The sequence below is a fragment of the Gymnodraco acuticeps genome, unplaced genomic scaffold, assembly GCF_902827175.1.
Source record: "Gymnodraco acuticeps unplaced genomic scaffold, fGymAcu1.1, whole genome shotgun sequence".
NCBI lineage: Eukaryota > Metazoa > Chordata > Actinopteri > Perciformes > Bathydraconidae > Gymnodraco > Gymnodraco acuticeps.
This window is the reverse complement of record NW_022990165.1, coordinates 1233178-1254779: the sequence shown is the minus strand read 5'-3', so window position 1 is coordinate 1254779 and position 21602 is coordinate 1233178. Positions and strand designations below refer to the sequence as shown.

Below are 21602 nucleotides of genomic sequence, written 5' to 3'. Positions count from 1 at the left end.
TCAAAGAGCGGTGCAGGATCAACTACACACAACAAAAAGCTCTTCTTCCTGTCAAGGTGAGGAGGTTAAAGACTGCAGGCCTCAGGCGGGCAAGTGTGGGCTTATCTCCCAAACTCTGCCCTGCAGCTGCTCCAAGACTACCAGAGCACCAAACACAGCTCTGTTAGAGGGAAAACACTGCACTACCTACTGGTTATCTTTTCTTTTAACATGAGTACAAACTTCACTGTATTCTGTGTGATATGAATTTAACCAGTAGGATAATGATCGCTTGCATAGCGTTATATGTATAATCAGCCATGCTACGGTGGCCGACAGGTGCAAACGTGCTACAACGTTTCAAAATGTTTCCATTCGGAGAAAAGTGCTGCAGCTTCAGAAGCAAAGCAAATATTAAAACACAAATGTTCCAAAACACATGCAAATGAAGAAACATCTTCACCAACTTGACAACACATGAACAGCAATAGGAAAACATTTACATATTTGATGAACCATGCACATGGTTTACTAAAAGCACTGCATAAACATAACGCTACAAACACATATTAAAAACGCTGCAAATTAAAAACGCTGTAAGAGGCTCAAATCACACCGGAAACGGGGACAGGAGCGCTTGTTGTCGTTCAGGATTCTAAAGTTGGCCAACTGTCCCTGTTTGCAGTCAGGCTGTGTTTTGTCAGTATCTTTGAAATGACATGGTTAGCTACATGTAGCTAGCTTACAGCAGACCTGCAATAATATCAGAAGTAAGTGATAACATTGTTAAAATGAGCCAATAAAACTTTAGAAACATTAGAAGTACATTTCCACTGGACGTCAACAAGCGCTCCGGTCCCAGCTGTGTCCCCTACTGGCCTACCATGCTATGAATGGATAAGGCCCTTCCTGATCCAGGAAATGGTTAAACCCTACACTCCAGCATGTGCTCGAGTAGGACCAAGGTGCCCTTTAACAGAAACACACCTGTTTGCTTTACTGTCTCCAAAACAGTGGAACAAGCTCCCCATTAATATTAGGACCGCAGAAAGTCTTAACATTTTCCGTCACAGACTGAAAACCTTGCTATTTTAACTGCACCTTGGCCTAAAAAGTGATAATTCTGTACTGAGCAATTACAATGGTTTGGCTAATTTAAAGCTAATGCACTTGCAGGATGCTTTTTTAAGCATTTGAGTCTTTTTGGTTGAATGCAATTATTGCAAGTCTTTGGATAAAAGGGTCAGCTTAATCTGAAGTAATATAACTTGGCTAGCTTTACCGAGTTTACTGACATAGTGACATGATTGTGGGAATTTGTCATTTTAGTTGCCTTCATATGGTAATTATTCCTTCAGAGTGTATCATGAAAGAGGATTTTACTAGAAAGAATTATCCTCAAAGTCTTCTCTTCAAAACAAACCTGAAAAAGGCTGGTAGAAACACTCAATAAAGCAGTTTCATGTTTAAAATACATGTTTTACTGGCAGATGTAGGGGCTACAAGCTAAATGCTAACGTTGCTTAGCTTGTTTATCTGATAACATTAGGTCCAGATATCCTGTTGCAGTGCATGCAAATCTTTTTCCTGGACATTGACACAATCATTTATGCAGTTAAAGTGAAGCATCAAGATAAAGGGAAATACTGTTGCTTAGATTAACACTTTGGTGTACAGTTTTAACTTTGTATGCCCAAGTCAAAGCTCGAAGGGGAAAAAACGGGGGGTTACGTATTGTAACCCTAGTTATATAAGCACAGGCGGAGCCCTCTACTTCCCAACCTTTATTGTGCCAAGGACCGGCAGATACATTAAAAAAAAATCGCGGACCGGTTGTCAATTTTAACTGATTTTAATATTTACTCACCAGCAGGTAGCAACAGAGGCTAATTGTATGTAACAGCCTGAACAAATAATAGAACAATATGCATCCAAAACATATTAACAACGTTTAAAAAAGAACCGGTGTCGTTTTTTGGTTTTTCGGAAAAACAGATAAATCAACGTTTTGGTTTTGTTTGTATGATTTACGGATAATCCAGTGATGGGAAAACGAGGTGAAGGCGCATTATGAAGGAGCGCGCGCACGCACGCGCGCGCACACACACACACACACACACACACACACACACACACACACACACACACACACACACACACACACACACACACACACACACACACACACACACACACACACACACACCACACACACACACACACACACACACACACACACACACACACACACACACACACACACACACCACACACACAACACACACACACACACACACACACACACACACACACACACACACACACACACACACACACACACACACACACACACACACACACACACACACATCATGCGCCTTGGTGACTGGACATCTCCTTCATAAAATTAATAAAAGGGGGAGTAATCGGGCAGTTCGATGGGTGTAGAGATGTGTGTAGAGCTGTGTGTGGTTAACACGTAGCAGCCTGCAGTCACTCGCTGTTCTGATGAAGGTAAACACAGCGAAGGCGGTGCGTAAAAAGGCACAGCTCTCGGCGCGCTGGTGCTGCACTTCTCAGAAGCGGAGTTACACGTCCCGCTGCCTCCTGATGCTTCCTGCAGCCATTTCATGAAGTGAAGGAGGTTTTCCTTCTATAAAACAGCTGCGGGCAGCAGATACCGTGAGAGTCCCGGACATGAATTCATAGATCAAGGCAGACTGGTTTACTCTCCTGTTTTGCCAATCCGGTGCTTAAACAAAGGCAAGGCAAGTTTATTTATATAGCACTTTTCAACACAAGGCAATTCAAAGTGCTTTACAAAAAAATGAAAGACATTAAGAAAATAGCATTTAAAATCAGTCATTAAAAAGAAAAGCTAATAAAATAAACATATAGCTCTACACCCCTGGCCGACATGTCCTTAAAATGAAGTCCGAGTTTGAAATATATCTCAAATAATGTATGCACTGCCATTTCCCCACATAAACATAACAGTCTGCAATTAAACGGTTGTCTCCTGTGCGCTCCTCTTCCTACTTGGCGCACCGGTAACTTTCTCGTGCGCACAAGAGGCTGAGACCTTGAGCCGCCGAATCCCTCGGAACATCATAAAAGCCATTTTCAACGGTTATCTGGTGAAAGATTAACTAGGCTACTGGAAGAAATAATATGACTGGTATAGGTGCGAACATTAAACACTTTTTGAAAAAAATATTATGATAAAATATTTTTATATATTTATAATTCTGCAAATATTACGATAAACTCACAGCTATTTCGCGGCCCGGCAGTAACACCTCCACGGCCCGGTACCGGTCCGCGGACCGGGGGTTGGGAACCCCTGCTCTACTGGACTCTATGGGTACTACTCTCAACCATGCTATGCGAGCATTCATACACTGAGTTCGTATAAATGTAGCCGGCCAATCAGGGCGAGCCTACCTGAATGCGCGCGCCACTCTCACGGGGCCGCGCGCCTTCGTATTAACGCTGTGTTTCACATTCAATGGTGAAATACATTAAATCGGAGCTATTATACCAGGCAAGGTGTGTTTTCTGACAACAGCACGCTGGCAATAGTGTCTTTGAACCGGCATAGTGCTTTGACAGCACTTTCTGCGGTTTATTCCACTCACGTGTGCGCACCCACCTGCTGCTTCCTTTACTGGAGTTACAGCGGGGCGGCCAGTGTGGGACAGTGTTCTGTCCTCTGAGGATGAGCAAGAAGCAGCATACGGCAAGCGGCGACTACTCCTCATCCACGACCACGTGACCAATGAAATCGATCCAAAGAGACTTCCGTAGACACGGGGGCTCCCAGGAGATCATCACGGTCTTTTTTAGAAAGTGCCATGCGGCGTGATCCCCCCACGGCAAGCAGCGGCGGCCACACCGCAGACCAGGCTATTAATTTGGCCAAGGCTGCGGCCAAATAATCACTCTGATCCGGTGAGGTGGGGGCATCTTGCGGAAGAGCAATCAGCGAGACGCCCCACACACCCGTGTTTATTTGCAGTCGGTGTAGCGATGGATGAGTTCTGCTAAATAAGCCGGAGCCAGCCCATTTAGGGCTTTAAAAACAAATAAAAGGAGTATAAAATCAATTCGGAACTGAATCTTCCACTGAAGAGAAAAGGATGACAGGATCAGGAGGCGTGGCCGCCTTATATACTGTGTGCCTGCGCGCCCATTCAGGTAGGCTCGCCCTGATTGGCCGGCTACGTTTATACAAACTCAGTGTATGAATGCTCGCATAGCATGGTTGAGAGTAGTACCCATAGAGTCCAGTAGAGGGTCGGAGCCTGTGTGTGATATAACCAGGGGTGCCCATAACTTTCTCAGTGAGGTACTCAGATGAGTACCTGGAGTCAGTGTTTGGTACTCCAACTTCTGGCTCCACTCAAAGTTATTTGATGAAGCCCTCTGTATCGCGAACGTCAACGGTGGGGGGGGGAGTGCTAGTGGAGCTAGTGGAGTACTTTGTGACCACAGAGCGTGAACGTTGTGATCAGCTGTTTTAGCGCAGTTCTCCAGTGAAGGGGGGGAGTCTCCCTCCGCAGCAGGTTGGCGTAGTTTTGGCACAATTCCGTTGTACAGACCGACATTAACAGCAGCCCTGTCTGTGCACATAGAAAATAGAGATGGGCGAGTCCTGATTCATCCGGATCATTAACCCGGATCCTAGAAATGAGCTGGTCGTGACGAGTCTCCCCTCTCCATTAACCCGAGTCCTTTGAGTCCTACACCTGGTGTGACGTACAAATTAAAACTATAAATTGCGTCACTCGCTACTCTCCTTATAACATGTAAAATAACATTACAACGTAGCCCAGTCCATCTGCCTACCCTTTAGCAAGTAGGATAGCTTCCAGAAGTTATCGTTTGGCTCAGGGGAGGGGACGCGGATCAGTGAAACTTCCTGCAGACTCGTGGGGACTCAGAGGAGCCGTAAATTACGACTCCTAACCGTGCATAGCAGATCCAGAGATCCATACTCGTCATGTGCACGAGCATAGCCGCGGCCAGGAAGACATTTTACTTAGGGGGTGTGGCCAAAAGTGGGGAGAGATTAACAGTAACATGTTGCAGCCCCTCCTCCAGCTCCCGGCTCCGCGGCTATATCATGCACGAGTCAACAGGGCCCAAGAGTTCAAAACTTTTAATCCCTATCTGATCAGATCAGATTTATCTTTTGGGGAGTTCAAAACCAAAAAACAGGATTAGGATCACTTTGATATCCGATCAGATCAGGAAATCCAATCCAAGCTTTAATCTGGATCAAATCTTCAAAATGGGTAGTTCAAACCGACAACACAGGATTGGGATCAATTTGATCCCAAAAAACTGGATTATCCTGATCCCACCAGAGGGGTGGATTTCCAGTGGATTACCAGAGGAAAATGTACTGTACCATTTATTTTAAAATATGTTTCAATTTAAATTAGATGGCAAAGTTTGTTAACTGAAATAATACACAATGTTTAGCCTTCATGGGAAATACATTTTATTTTTCCATTTTTTGCTCACGTTTGTGGTGGCCTATTTTGTTTTCAACCAAATGTTGATGACATAAATGTTTATGCTCATAAAAGTATCACAACAAAGATTGTCAATCACAAATGTAATTTAGATTAAATTAAAAATATCTTCAACAAAAAAAGTCCATCTGTCATCACCTTTCAAAAGTAATTGCAAACAATAGCATCTCGCATTGCACCACCACTCAGTCTCTCATTTAGAGGGAAATCCATAGGTGGGCCTGATCATCAGCAGGTGCGAGGGGCTCTGGGGGATCATCGATGTCAGAGAGGGGGACTCTGCGATGGACAGCGATATTGTGTAGCACAATACAAGCCAGTGTTATTTGGCATACTCCTTGGGGTTCCACTCTCAGATAGTTGAGGCATGCAAAACGCCTCTTCAGTACTCCATTCAAGCGCTCAATGGCACACCTTGTTCTTCCATGGGCATTGTTGTAGCGCATCTGTGAGGGAGTGTTGGCCGTGGGAAAAGGTGTCATCACCCATGGTAGGAGTGGGTAGGCACTGCCGGCTAATATAACTCCATCCGGCCTGTTGGTTTGGAATTCAGTGAACAACCGGCTCTCTCTGAAGATACGTGCATCGTGGACTGACCCAGGCCATCTCACAACTCAGTTGGTGATGGCAAGGTCAGCATCTCCCACAAGTTGCACATTGATGCTGTGCCTCCCTTTCCTGTTGACATATTCCCACTCCCTCTGACGAGGTGCTTGAATATGTACATGGGTGCAGTCGATCACCCCAATGGTGTTGGGCATGTCTCCTAGAAGAAAAAACTTCTGCTTCACTTTGGCAATCTGACCATCAGTGGGAAAAGTCACAAAGTGATCCAGCAGGCGAGCCAGTGCATCAGACACAGCTGTCACCACTTCACCCACTGTTGTCCTGTGGACTCCCATGCTGTCAGCTATGACCTCATAGAATGTTCCACATGCGTAAAAGCGCAGGGCAATGAGGACCTGTTCCTCTACAGTCAGAGCATGACTCCGCAAGGTTCTGCACTGCAGTTGTGGCCTGACCAGATCAGCAATGTAGTTGATGTCATCAAGTCCAAATCGAAAACGATTGTACAGTTCTTCTGTTGTGTACTGTTGGAGAGGTTTGGGGCGCTCGGTGTGGACCCTTTGGCGGTAACCTCTCCTCCCAGCATGGAAGATGTGAACAATCCCTGCCATGACTGTGTTCTTACTGTTGTTTCAGTCAGTAGGCCTACATCAGTCTCTGAATAACAACTAATTGCAAATACACACCTGGAATGAATGTCCAGATTGGTTAGGGCCTGTGGTTAATTATGTAATTAATAGCAAGGCCAGACCTATAAAACTAATTGCTGACCTGACCAAACCATTGAGTTGGAAAGATGGACAAAAAGGGGCCTAATTTTACATCTGCTGAGACCCATGCACTGCTGCTGGGTGTAAGGAACAATTATGACTCCATAGTTGATAGCTTTAACAGAGAGGGTGGAGCGACTAAAGTAAAGAGCGGAATATGGATGGAAGTTACAGACAATGTGAATGCCACAGGATCTGGACACAAGAGGACGGTGGACCAAGTGAGGTTGAGGTGGAAGAATTGGAAGCAGCAAGCTACCAAAGAGCACAGCCAGGCTAAAAACCCACAGACGGGTAACAAACCACATAAAAGGGGACAATACACAGATGTGGTACTTGATATCATTGGTGGTCAGCAGTCACAATCTTTACATGGAATACCAAACGTTGTACTGGATGGTGAGTCGCAGGTATGTGTGATTTTATCCTTGTCCCTATAGAACTACAATTATTATCTTGTATAATTGTTATTTTCATAGAACTACAATGGCTATATGTCTTACATAGCATCCTAGTACTACAATTGTACAGGTTGCATGCTTGTGATCATCTTATTAAGGGGTATAAAGTATATTGATAAACTTTCATTTCAGGTCGTCAATGCACCTGATGTGACACACACCATTGAAGACGAGGTCCTCCTGACCCATGTGGATCCAGAAGCTGGACCTTCAGCCAGGCCTGATGACACACTGCAAGAGCCACCTCTAAAGAGAAAATGCAAGCGCACCAGAAAACCAAAGCAGAGGGATGATGCCTACGAGACTCTGCTGAGCCGTGAAACGGAGAGGGCAGAGATTCAGATCCGTCTGGCCGAAGAACAAATAAAGCTGTGCCGGCTTCAGCAAACTGAAACCTCACTGAGAATTCAGCTCCTCAAAGCACGCCTGGATGATCCAGCTGCCTTTGAATGAATGCTTTATTGTTGTTACCCTAGTGGGAGTATTTTTTTAAATTACAATTTCATTATGATTTGATGTCCTTTATGTATTTAAAAATATAATTAAACATTATAGATGTCTCTGCAATGTGGTCTCTTGTCTTCCTTGTATTATTTTGCATATCCACTAGATGGCGATCGGTAGGATTAAAGCACTGATATTCAGGATCTAGTCATCTTGAAAAATCGTAATCTGGATCAGACTGATCCTATCCTGCATTGCTTTGAACTCCAGGGACAAAATGTGGCCGACTTGTCTGATCCTGGATCACAAAAAATGGGATTTCAAAATCTGATCGGATCTGATTGAGATTAAAAGCTTTGAACTCTTGGGCTCAGCAGACTCAGAGATTCGCAAATCCTGACTCACTGTGCAAAACACAGCAGACTCGTGCGGACTCAGAGGCGTAACCGTATAGCAACAGATCCAGAGATCCAGCAGACTCTTCGTCATGCACGAGTCAACAGCAGACTGAGATTCGCAAAATCGCAAAATGACCCTTTTTTTTGTGATCAACATGTTTTATTAAAGCAAAAGACACGACTTTACACACATTTAACACATACAAACACCAGTATTGCAATGATTACGCAGTCCATGAGAAAATAGGAGGGGGGGGGGCATATGATTAGATCTACACACTGTTTTCATGACCCAAATATGTATATATGTTCATTTTAATTAATTTCTTATTTTTCATAGTTATTTTATCATGGGTGGAGATAATGGGTGAAGATATGCTTGATTTTTTTGTTTGCATTTAAAAAAATAAGTGTTTTGCATTATATGTATATAGTTATTTTAATATGTTCCTGTATAAGCACATTTTGCACAATTGTGTTTTAATAATTGTATAATTAAGACATTTTATATATTCTAACTGTTTTGCAATTTTCTGTTTTCTGACTGTTGCACAACATGACAATTTTGTTAGAAGTCTACACTGAAACTTCATTTAGAGCCGGAAACATAATGGACTTAATCAAAATCGCGGGATCCGTGAATCCAGGACAATGATCGAGAGAGACCAGTAGCCTACGAGTTAGTTAGCGGAACTTCACAGACTCGCAAATCCTGACTCACTGTGCAAAACACAGCAGACTCGTGTGGACTCAGAGCCGTAACCGTATAGCAGCAGATCCAGAGATCCAGCAGACTCGTCGTCATGCACGAGTCAACAGCAGACTCAGATTCGCAAATCCTGACTCACTGTGCAAAACACAGCGGACTCAGAGCCGTAACCATAGCAGCAGATCCAGAGATCCAGCAGACTCGTCGCAAAATGACCCTTTTTTTGTGATCAACATTTTTTATCAAAGCAAAAGACACTGTGTAGCGGAGGTTAATATAACGTCAGTTTAATATGCTCGTGAAATGCAACAAGTTTTCGGTTTCACCGATAGGATTTCTACGGTCTTGGTGATGCTGACTCATATGACTCAAATGACTCGTATGATCCGGATCTCTTCAATGACTGACTCAGAATACCCTGAGTCCGTAAAAGGATCCGGATTTGCCATCTCTAAGCTTCACAAGTACGTCGGTACGAAAATGCGCTTTGTGACACAAGTGACGCATTTCAGATTGTTGCCGTGCATGCGTACCTGCGTAACAGTTATGTGCACCCCTGGATATAACCTCCTTCACTTTAAAGACTTCACCTGAGCGTAACCATGGTGCTTACTGTATTAATTCTGGAAAAATAGCATTACATCAGTGCACAATATTCAACAGATTAAGATTGATGAATGTTCTGTTGCAACCACTTAAATGTCTTTTATTTCACATGCTGTCCATGACTCATACTAGTTTTTTTCATAATCACAGGCCTGTGTGCCAAGTAGAACACAATGTTCTTGATTTCCTATTTGGGTTTCAACAAAAAAAAGAGTAAAAACAAATGCAAAAGTTAAGCACCTAAGCATGGTTAGAATAAAGAAGCCCAGACCATATAAATATAACTGGTTGAAAACCACAGACCAGAGTGAGGCAAGCTGCTATTTCACCATCAGTGGATACCCGCCACCACATGTGTATTGTTGTATTATTATTGTTATGCTGAGAGAGGAAAAAGGATCATCCTCGGTTCGTTTCGTCATTGTGGCTTCAAGAAACCGCCGTCTCGATGTCAACACTGTTCTATTGTTTGGTTCATTGAGGATCACATACAGGAAACTGACATATGTACTATATAATAGGAATTGTACAAAAACAGAATGACTAACATACGTATGCAGAGGTGGGTTCACTGACCTGATGAGTGGTATGTTGTCCAGGGTGCAGCACAGGACTGGACCCCTCTGTAGTGGGAGCTGCTCCTCACATGACTCATTGTAAAGCCTGCAAACACACACGGGGACATGCAAATACTTTTAATCTGTAGATATTGACAGATAACGAGATTTAAAAGTAAAATATTAAAGGATCAAAGCCAGAACGTCGCATGCATTTTCAAAAACTCATGATGAGCCAAGCTAGAATCTTTTTAGTTCACTCAAGTAAAAACAAATCCCGATTTCAAGTTTCAAAGGTGCATAATGTATCTAATGTAAGCAAATGTGTGTAAAGTCTGTTAATGTTTGAGCCTTAAGACGCACTTTTGGAGCTTCATGACTCAGGATCTACGCAAACAACTGTAGAAAATTAACCCAAAATATGTTAGGTGAAAGGTATCTTGAATAACAGGGAAATGCTTAGCTGTCCGTGTTGTTTTGCCTTCACACACGCTTACCGATGTATCAGAGCACATTTGTGCTTTTATATTTGACTCACTTTTGAAGCTGCAGCGCTTTTCTCCTAATGGAAGTTTTAGCGCGTTTGCACTTGTCGGCTACCGTATATATCAATATATGAAAGTCAATGTTTTGGTAGCTGCACTGCAAACAGGCTGGCAGATATTGACTTAAACATCTTTGCTGATAAGGTTTTTGAAAAGATCTTGACATGTGATAACTAATTAGATTCCTTACATATTTTCATTTGGAATATTTATGTGTTTTCTGTACCAGCAGGGAAGGTACTTTTATTACACACAGGTACATTTAATCCATGTTTAAGTTTCACATTCCACAGATTATTAGGAGTTAAATTCATCTGTCTTGACTCGAGTTTGGATTCCTCCCATTTTGATGTGTTTGCATTCTGAAACTTCAGTTTACTGTAACTCCCCTCATACATCCACACAGTCTGTCTCTCCCCTCATGTCAACCTTTGCCCCTGCAGCACTTTATCTTCTTCATTATCACCCCAAAGTCCTCACATCTCCATCTCATGCCTCAGTATGTTCAAATTAAGACTGACAGGAAGTGGGGAGTGAGGCCTCACGGATGTAAATATAGAAAAAGTTGCATTGCGCAAATACAAGCCCGCCATAAATGACCTTATTCCTGAATGCTGCGCACACTCGCCAGCTGAGAAAGATTTTCCTTCCACCGTTTTCACAGTTTTCCCAGTGGGCATCTGCAAGTATTTATTCACAATCAGTGACTGCTTTTTGTGTGTTTTGTGGCGCATTAACAGGAAATGAGAATAAGTCCTCACTACTCTATAAAAAGCATTTTTTTCCTCTTGGTTTTGGCCCTTCACCCAAACTGAGCTGATGTGTTTCAGACCTTTCTCCAACTTCAATGAACACAAAACGCTAGCATCTCGTTTTTGTGTAGATGAGGGGGGAAAAGTGTTAGAAACAAGGATGTGAATCAGTGTTTTATGATTGATCTGACCACAGAAACAGAAAGATACGTAAAGTGAGTTATTTGCCTACCAAAATAGATCAAAGATGTGGAAAACGCTGGTGTGGACACCATGTTTTCACATCTAGTTGGCAGCTTCAACACTGACATATTGTCATCTTTAAAGTTGATATTGAACTTGTCAGCAAACATGTCCACATTTAGCAGTTAAAGGGCAACATGATCATTCATTTTCAGTTATGTTTCTGGTTAGCTGATGATTGTAAGTCCGATATTCTCCCTCTTTCAGCCCTGTTTTGGTCTCAACCAACTCCTTGGAAAAATATCTGTCAGAACTTTACCTGTTTAGGAATTGTTGGGGCAAAAATAAAAGTGTTTTATGCAAAAAAAATTAACAACAACACTGCATCAGTTTGTTTATGAAAGGACTGCAACTAAATACTTTAATTATTGATATCTATTAACTGTTTAGTTTAAAAAATGTTGAAAAATAGTAAATCATGTCAATCCAGTTCCTCCAAGGGTATCCAATGTGATGTCTTTAAATGTTTGTTTGTCAGTCAATAACCTAAAGATATAGACTTTAATGTGATTTTAAAAAATAGAGAAAAAAGGAAATCTCCAAATATGAGAAGTTGAAAACAGCATTTTTGAAAATGTTTCGATAAAAGAAAATGACTTTGAAAATCAATCGAATATCAAAACAGTTGTGTAATACTTTTTCTCTCAAGATCGAATTGTTCTCTATCTTCTCCAAGCATTACATCTGATTCTTGGCTTTGTCTGGCTCTCTGCTTGAATGTCCTATTACAACTGAATTCCTAAAAACTTACAGTACACATTAGTGAGTAATAATGTCCATGACACTAAGTGCACTACTGCCAGTACTGACATCATGAAGCAGTGTGCGTGCATGCGCGCGCGTGTGTGTGTGTGTGTGTGTGTGTGTGTGTGTGTGTGTGTGTGTGTGTGTGTGTGTGTGTGTGTGTGTGTGTGTGTGCCTTACGTACCAGTTATGGACAGGACAGACATGCTGGTTGTACAGGGACATTGCATATCTGTAAAAATAAAAGAAGATAAGAATCTTTGGTCAAAGAACTGAACAGGAAGACACAAAATGAAGAATTTTGATATAGATACAATTGATCAAACAAGATCTCCAGTCCTAAAACATCACTGTCAGTACTTTATTAATTTTTAGAAAATAATAAATATCTTCCACTTGGGAAAAAGTTCTGTTTCACTCACGTAAATGAACACCTAAAATATAGAGCAGTATTCATGCTTTTCAGGGCATTTAAGTAACATACTTTTGTACTACTCAAAACATATGTCACATGAATTACCATGATTTAGCATTTACAGAATGAGGCCACTTGTGTTCGTCATACGTGTGTATGCAGAAGCAGCTGGCTGTTTTTTTTTCAAGGCCTCTAGCATGGCTGTGGACTTGTTTCACGGATGTCATCAATGTTATCTGAGGCTTAAATATATCAAGACAAACTGTAAGAGATCAAGTCATGAAACAATCACATTGTGCCACAGATAAGACACACACTGAGTGAACACACAGAGAACAAAACAGGCTCCTGAAGAATTGATTTGCCTTGACCTAAGAGTGATGAACTTTGTTGAAAGGAGATCACAGCTTTTGGTCTGAAATAATTTACTTGGTTTTGGTTCAAATGTAGAAACAGTGATTTTCCTTGATGGTTTCCTGTTATGAAAATCTCACTAGTTGCAGTTCATGCTTCATTTGTGTTTCTGGATCATCAGAGCTTTCAAAGGCACCAGCAGACAGGTGTCAACATGTGGGGGATTACAGACTCCTCTCCTACAGGGGAAAGCTTTGGAGACCTGGTGTGAAAAATTCTCGCCCCCACTTTGTCAAGGTGTGATGGCTTCTCACAAAAGGAGACTGTGTCAATGAATTCACACCGAGGAGAGAAAGGAAGAAGAAGAGGAGAGACAAAGGACATATTCACATAGAGCAGAAAATATACTTAACGTCTCAACATCCTTAAATCTGCAGTAGTAGTGTGTATGATGGTGTAACTGCTATGTACCGTGCAGCCTGTCAGTGTGTCTTTAACAAGAACAGCTGCAGGGCAAAACTATTTACCAAAGATTTGTGGTGTCTAGGTCTTCTGTGGAATAGCATTATATCACAATATGTCATTTTCTGCCACTAGAAGTTTATTCATCAAAAACATTGGCAAAGACGAATTCTGGTGGCATTGTAAAGTAGTGGTTGATCACCGGAGTATGTTATTGCAATCAGCTGAATTAGAGGTCTCCTTCACTCCAAAGCGAACATACTCAGTGATTAAAGTGGGTAAAAAACAGTCAATAATGCACTTAAAAGTAAAAAATCAGTGTTTTTGAAAATGTCCTGGCTTGTTTCTCAGATAACTTAAGCTCAAGACATTCATGGACTGAAATATAGGGTACTGCCAAGATGGTCATGAAACCCACAATCCCCCTGGATAATATTCTCATTCTGATTCTGACCTTAAGCAAGGCACAAAACCCCCAAGTGCTGAGCGGCCTAACCATTGGCTGCTCCTTCTCTCTGACATCTGAGTATTTATTTCGGATTTATGTGTAATTCAAATAAATGTGAATCTTCTTGATGTGGCTGAAAGCTGGATACAATATCAATGTATGACAGCTTCTGGCAGACAACCATAACCTTTATATTCATAAAAATATACAGATTGTTCAAAGGTATCTACAATTCTTGGAAAGCTTTGAGGTAATGTAAGCATTTATTCAGTTTTATGATTCAATTATTATTCTGGGCACAAAGTAACACTAAACAATAATAAGGTGTAAGAGATAGGAGACAAACATTTCACTGCAATTTAAGATCATTTTTCATTAAAAAGATTGCTTTAAATTGTATAAATCTGAAGGACTAAAAAAGGATAGCTTTGAAAAACATATATTATTTGATACAGAAGAGACAACAAATCTTTAATCCCAAGGCTGAGTTAAGAATAATAGTGCAATATTTTACAAATCCACTTGTTTGCTTTACTGCAGAGAGTAAGAAGAAAGATGAACACCACTCTCATACAGTAAAAATGAACCTGCAGTTTAGCCTAGTTTAACATTAATACTAAAAACAGCAAGCATGGCTGTGTGTTGTCGTCACTGAGAGGCTGCCAGGCAACCAGCAGAGACTGTTAAACCACAAATTGTTTTTATTACACTTTGGTATGTGTACAGATTAAACAAACCAGTGTTAATGTGTGAGCTTTTCAAAGGCTGGTAAACTCCCTTAAATCTCCATTTAACACCTTCAATGTTAAACACACAGATCACTCTGAACTCTCACTCTGTATCCCATGATGCCTCAGTGTTCTGCATACTTCCAAATATAAAGATGAAACTGGATGTATTTACAATGGTTTTAACTTCCATGGCATGCATCTTAAGCCTCCTGAGGCCCTGACACACCTACCCCATTTTGGGAGTCAGAGGCCGTCAGAGGCAGTCGGGCATTCGCGGCGCCCTACTCAGGTTGGTGTGTCCCGCACCGTTGTTGCTTTACGGCACATTTTCACACCTCCCGCGGCCGATTCAACATGTCAACATGTTGAATCGGCCAAAGAAAGTTGGCCAAAGAAATCACTCTGATTGGCTGTTGCCTCTTTTGAATGACGAATACACACTACCGCTGCCTGCTGGTAAGGAGTTATTGCCACTCGTCGGCTGAAGTCTTTGCGGTGTGTTCGTGCGTAAAGGCGACGTAGCGGACGTAAAAGTCGGGACGCCTTCGGTACGCGTTCTTTGGTCTCAGGTTGGTGTGTAGCGGCCTTTACACTACACACCAAACTGACACCAAAGAACACGTCCCGACGGAACGTCGCTTCACCTCACGTCTCCTGCGTCTTTGCCATGTTTCGCACTGGAACACACCGCAAAGACTTCAGCCGATGGCCAAGTTGCACGTACGAACTGCGCATGCGTGAGTGGCAATAGCTCTCCTTACCAGCAAGCGGCGGTAGTGTGTATTCGTCATTCAAAAGAGGCAACAACCGGAAGACAGACTGCGTGATAACTGAGAGAAGAAGAACAGACTGCATGATATAAACAAACAACAAATAGCGTGTGCATTCCATTTTCACTCTACAGCGAGAAGCTCACGGGGCTTTCCCGAACCTGTGTCGAGAGCTGGAGTTAAATTAAATCTCAGATTTGCCTTCTTAATAGTTTGTTTGGGTCCCTCACTTCCGTTTCGCTTCTCATGCACTGATTCGCTAAGCTTCCAAAAAATTATGTATTGAAGTCAATGGAGAGAGAAAACGTATCTTTCGATCCCGTTTGAATTGTGCCACGAATTACACATATGATGTTTGTCAATCTTAAAAAATAATTTCCATGTCAAAAAAGTCACAGTTGTTGTTAAAACTGTTGAAATATAAGACTATGAAAAATAGGCAACTAGAAAGACTACAAATCCCAGAGTTGCGTAAGTGATGTCATAACTGATGTCACAATTATTTTCCTCCGCTAAATATAAGAGATAGATCAGGGTTGCCAACTCACGCATCTGGCGTGTGACACACGCTTTCACTCTCAGTCTCACGCTCTCACGCTCTCACGCTGCCCAAACTATTCTCACGCCAAAAAGAAGATGAACCGGCGATCGTTTTTGGTTGGTTATTTACAATGTTGAGTTGACAGCTGCTCAAGCTGTCGATCCCCTCCCTCCCCGCCCCCACCAATCTTAACAACGTCAACAGACAGCAGAGCAGTGGGAGCCGACACGTATTGCGCATGCGCAGATCTAAGATCCAGTAGAAATGATAAAAAAGTGTGCTGCTTATTGTTCTACTAGGCCAAAAGAGAGTCAAAGAGTATATGAGAGTGAGAGTGTGTTAATTAATATATTTGGCGGTTTGGAGTAAGTCTGTAGATTTGTTTGTGTGTGTGTTTCATGTATAGGCCTCTCACGATAATTAATTTTGTTGGATACATTTTCCCGGAAATGATTGCGATAAACGATAATATTGTCAGCACCGTTGTATGACCATTTTAGACCACTGACATAATGATAATATATAATAATAATTCAAGTATATCCTTTCAAACGGCTAGTCACATCCTCATGTAAATGGCAATTTATCGAGGTCAGAAAAGTTATCGAGTTCATTTTTATTTATCGTACGATAATTGAATTAATTGCTTATCGCGACAGGCCTATGCACACAATAAAACAGTGGAAACAAACATGTGTTTGACTTTCATTACTGAATGAAACGTTGTGCCCTTTATAGTCTGTGTCCAATATTGTTAGTGAGTGAACAGGTAAAGGTGTTTTTATGTACAAATGACATCCTGTCTAAACATCAGTCAGGCTTCAGAAAGCAACACAGCACCATCACTGCCACAATGAAAGTGGTGAATGATGTGGCGAGTATTTTAGATAATAAGCAGAGTTGTGCAGCTCTATTTATTGACCTTTCAAAAGCGTTTGACACCGTCGATCATCGCATTTTAAAGCAGAGGTTAGCCAGTATAGGCATGTCCAGCCATGCAGTAGGGTGGTTTGTGAACTACCTCTGAAAGGTCCCAATGTGTTCACTTTGATGGGCTGTCTTCTGAGTGGTTAAACATTGCTAATGGTGTTCCCCAAGGTTCTGTTTTAGGTTCACTTTTATTCTCCATATATATCAATAGTTTAGGTGAAAATGTGGATGAAGCTACTTTACATTCATTTGTATGCGGATGATACCGTGATGTACTGTGCAGGTCCCTCCATTAAGGAGGCTGGTGTTAAATTACAGGCTGTTTTTAACATTATTCAGACTCAGCTCTCTGAATTAAAGCTTCTTTTAAATGTTGAGAAAACCAAGGTAATGCTCTTTTCTAAAGCTAAAAAGACACCAGAGCCTGTTTTAGATATTGTAACTACGCAAGGAATACAACTTGAAGTGGTTACCTGTTACAAATACCTTGGTATCTGGCTTGATGATTGTCTCACTTTTAAACTTCATGTCAATAACCTGCTTAAAAAGCTGAGGGTTAGGCTAGGTTTCTTCTACAGGAACAAGTCCTGTTTCTCGCTTGAGGCCAGGAACAGGCTAGTCACTGTGACCTTTTTACCTGTGCTGGACTATGGTGATCTGATTTATATGAATGCACCTGCCAATTGCCTGGTCAAGTTAGATGCTGCGTATCACAGTGCACTAAGATTTGTGACAAACTGTAAAGCATTAACCCATCACTGTACCCTGTATGCAAGGGCTGGTTTGCTTTCACTAATTGTACGGAGGCTCAGTCACTGGTACATTTTTATATACAAAGCCATGTTAGGGAAACTTCCATCTTATATCTGCTCCCTGATCTCACGGAAAATTGTAAGTGGCTACTGCCTGAGATCGAATGCTGTGGTTTTATTAAATGTGCCAACTGCTAGGACTGTCTTAGGGAAGACAGCTTTTAGATGCGCAGCTCCTCTGTCTTGGAATAGTCTGCAAATTAAATGGAAACTGAACAATCTGGTGCCACTAAATGTTTTTAAAGCTCGGTTGGATGCTACTCAATCGGAAGCTATAGGTACCTGTTTATGTGGATAATTATGTAAATGATGCTGTATGATGTCCTTTTGTTGTTCTATTTATGTTTTTATGTTTCATGTGGAACTACTTGAGCAGGTCTCCCTTGAAAAAGAGATCAATGATCTCAATGGGATTTATCAGTATAAATAAAGGTTTGAAATGAAATGATTGTGTATTTGTATATATTGTATATATATATCCTATATATATGCTAAGGTCCCGCTACTGACACGATAGCAGTCATTTAGTGCGCATATGTGTAATTAAACCCATGATATCAAAATCTCACTCCAGCCAGGTACCCAAAGTTGGCCACCCTGTACTAGACCAAAATAGAGTCAAAGAGTATATGAGCGTGAGAGTATGTTAATTAATATATTTGGCAGTTTGGAGTAAGTCTGTAGATTTGTTTGTGTGTGTGTTTCATGTATAGGCCTCTCACGATAATTAATTTTGTTGGATACATTTTCCCGGAAATGATTGCGATAAACGATAATATTGTCGGCACCGTTGTATGACCATTTTAGACCACTGACATAATGATAATATATAATAATAATTCAAGTACATCCTTTCAAACTGCTAGTCACATCCTCATGTAAATGAAAATTTATCGAGTTCATTTTTATTTCATTTTATTTAAGTCAATGAATTGCTTATCGCGACAGGCACACAATAAAACAATGGAAACAAACATGTGTTTGACTTTCATTAGTGAATGAAAATGTGTGCCCTTTATAGTCTGTGTCCAATATTGTGTATTTGTATATATTGTATATGTATCCTATATATATGCTAAGGTCCCGCTGCTGACACGATAGCAGTCATTTAGTGCGCATATGTGTAATTAAACCCATGATATCAAAATCTCACTCCAGCCAGGTACCCAAAGTTGGCAACCCTGGTATAGTGAGGGTAGTCAATCGTTTTGTTGACAAGACAGTAGTGACGGCCATCTTTGTGGCGTGTGTTGTTCTGCGAGACCAGAGATGTAGTTCATTGAGCGTTTCACACAAACAAATGTGTTACTTCACAGTTTTACGACACTTTTTTTTTTTTTTTACTTGCAAAATTATCTTTTAAATTGACAAACATCATATGTGTAATTCGTGGCACAATTCAAACGGGATCGAAAAATAATCTTTCTCTCCCCATTGACTTCAATACATAATTTTTCCGAAATAAGGTCCCATGGCTCGGAAGTAGATGGGCGGGACTTCGCCTCTCTATAGAAATACATTGCTTTTAAAATCGTTCTGTGTGACCATGTGTGTGACACGAAAAAAATGGGAAAATCGTGTTGGTGAACACGAATCAATAGATTAAATGTCGTGACTATAACACGAAATGCAGTGAGACTGGGTTGACCTGTTTCAAGTCAATCTGCTAAACTAAGCTAACGCCAGCAAGCTTTAGCTACACACTGTATTTAGCATACGGTAAGAGCTGTAACCTTCTCCTCATCTTAACAACAGTGCAACTAAATGTGTTTTTTTAAATTGTCATTCTTATCTTTAGAGGTGTTTAAAACTATACTCTATTAAATCTTTGACCATAGTTGATTATGTGCTGTCAAAAACACATTTGTGGTACGCACTCACAAGAGCAGTTTATTGGCAGCATGGAAAGCAGCCCTAATGTATGCTGCTGTCGTGCAGAGCTACAGATGTGACTGCTGTGGGAGTAAAGCAGATGCAGATGACAGGACATGCAGACCAGAACACCGAGGCTGAGAGGAATTTCAAGGGTGACTCTTCTCAGGCACAATCGTAGTATAAACAGAAGGACGTTATACTGTCTCTTTCCAAAGAAGCGACTGTTTTAAATGCATGAACTTTGTACAGACAGTTTAGGTCATCATGACCGCAGCAGGGATAATAGGTAGCCTCTCTAACAAGGCTTATGTAAAGATAACCGAGGTTGAAGTTTGTCTACAGAAAGACTTTTTAGGAGCAACTGTTGATGTTTATTTTCACCAATTCTGAGGTATACTCACACGACCCATATCCCAGTGATGGTGAAGACAGGCAGGCTGACGGGAAGGATCATCCACAGAGACATGATGACCACCTGCAGAGAGCAACAAACAACATTAAAACCAAATTAATCAGTTTAAAAAACATTAATAATCTGGTTATGCACTTTTAGGACATCATATTATTAGACTACTTGATCCATTGATTCATATGCACACATTTGGACAGCCAACAATCATTTACTCATTAAATAAGATATAAGGTAAAATGTTGCTGTGTTTCTGTGTTTTTTATCGCTTTCTGTTGTTGGATAGTGTAAAAATAGCCTACTCTGTTACAAGTACAAGTCCTGCACTCTAAAATATAATTCAAAAGCAGCCGGTGAATTGGAGCAAATTGTATTACTACTTTATATAATAGTTTAACTATATTAAAAACATCATAATTTGTCAAATTAAACTCAATCCTGTGGAGGAGTGGAGTAGAGGTACAAAGTAGAATGAATTTGTGAAGAACCAGAACCTCAGAATTGTAAATAGGAACAGTACTTGAGTAATGTACTATGTTATATTTAGCACCACTCATCACTGTAATTTAAATGTCTTTGAGTTATATACTGTTGGTTGGAATTCCAACCATTTCTGACATGTAATACACTGATTGAATAATGAAAATAAGGTTACAAAAGGTTGATTGACAGTGATAATAACAGTCAGTTGCAGACCTTAAGCAGGTTAAAACAAATGTGGTTGAGTACTGTATGAACCAGATAAATACACTGACAATGGGCTGCAGCAGGCTCACTGTTTACTATTACTGATTGATCTACTCAGAGTAAATTAACCTGCAGACAATGCAGCCATGGAAACGCCTAAACATGTTGTTCCCCATGACCGGATTAATCTGCCCGGAGACCCAGGGGAGCTGTTGGGCCCCTCTCAGTCCCCTGTTTCTGTCCCTCTTTTACAAGCTATTCCCTGGGCTCAGGTTAGCTGTGTAGCAGTCATTAAAAAACAAATCATTTGAGGTTTGACTTATAAACGGCATCTTGGACTCTCATGTCGCCTTAATGTCTATAGGAGTAACCTGAATGTTGAAAAGTCTATGCTAAATACCCAGACATTACAATTAACACCAAGGGGTCTTGGCCAACTGACATATGTGATGTTGTGATAGTGACAGCACAGAACTGAAGCTATAGAGCTCTTAAGAGGGTTTTGAGATTGAAGAAGAGGTAAGAAGCACTGCCACAACCAATGATTATTTTCATTATGGAGTTATCAATAATTGTCTTGATTAATCAATAAATAGTTTGATTTAAGACCTCATAAAGAAAAAAAAAACAAGTCATCAAACCGACCATAAGAAACTGAGCACAGTTTAGTACAATTAATAGGGTTTATGTTCAGTGTTGAGACAAAGTTACTACTAATCTACTCTTAACTTATTTATCTTCAAGATGGAACTTTTATCAACATTTAAAAAATGAGACATACCTTTTTTAAATCACAGTAAGAAACACTTTGATTTGAGAAGCTGTCACTGTCTAATTTAATAATTTAATTGTT

The 21602-nt window shown here is 40.9% G+C and overlaps 1 protein-coding gene across 1 annotated transcript in view; it reads right to left on the bottom strand.

The window, feature by feature from the left end:
* Positions 1-21602, bottom strand: part of LOC117547047 (transmembrane protein 150A-like) — a 42855-nt gene that overhangs the window by 20047 nt on the left and 1206 nt on the right. The window contains exons 2-4 of the mRNA XM_034217505.1: positions 20055-20128; positions 12500-12547; positions 10051-10137 (exon numbers count right to left, since the gene is read on the bottom strand). Of these exons, the coding sequence (XP_034073396.1) occupies positions 10051-10137; positions 12500-12547; positions 20055-20119 (200 nt within the window). The 5' untranslated portion in view covers positions 20120-20128. The remainder of the gene's footprint in view (positions 1-10050; positions 10138-12499; positions 12548-20054; positions 20129-21602) is intronic.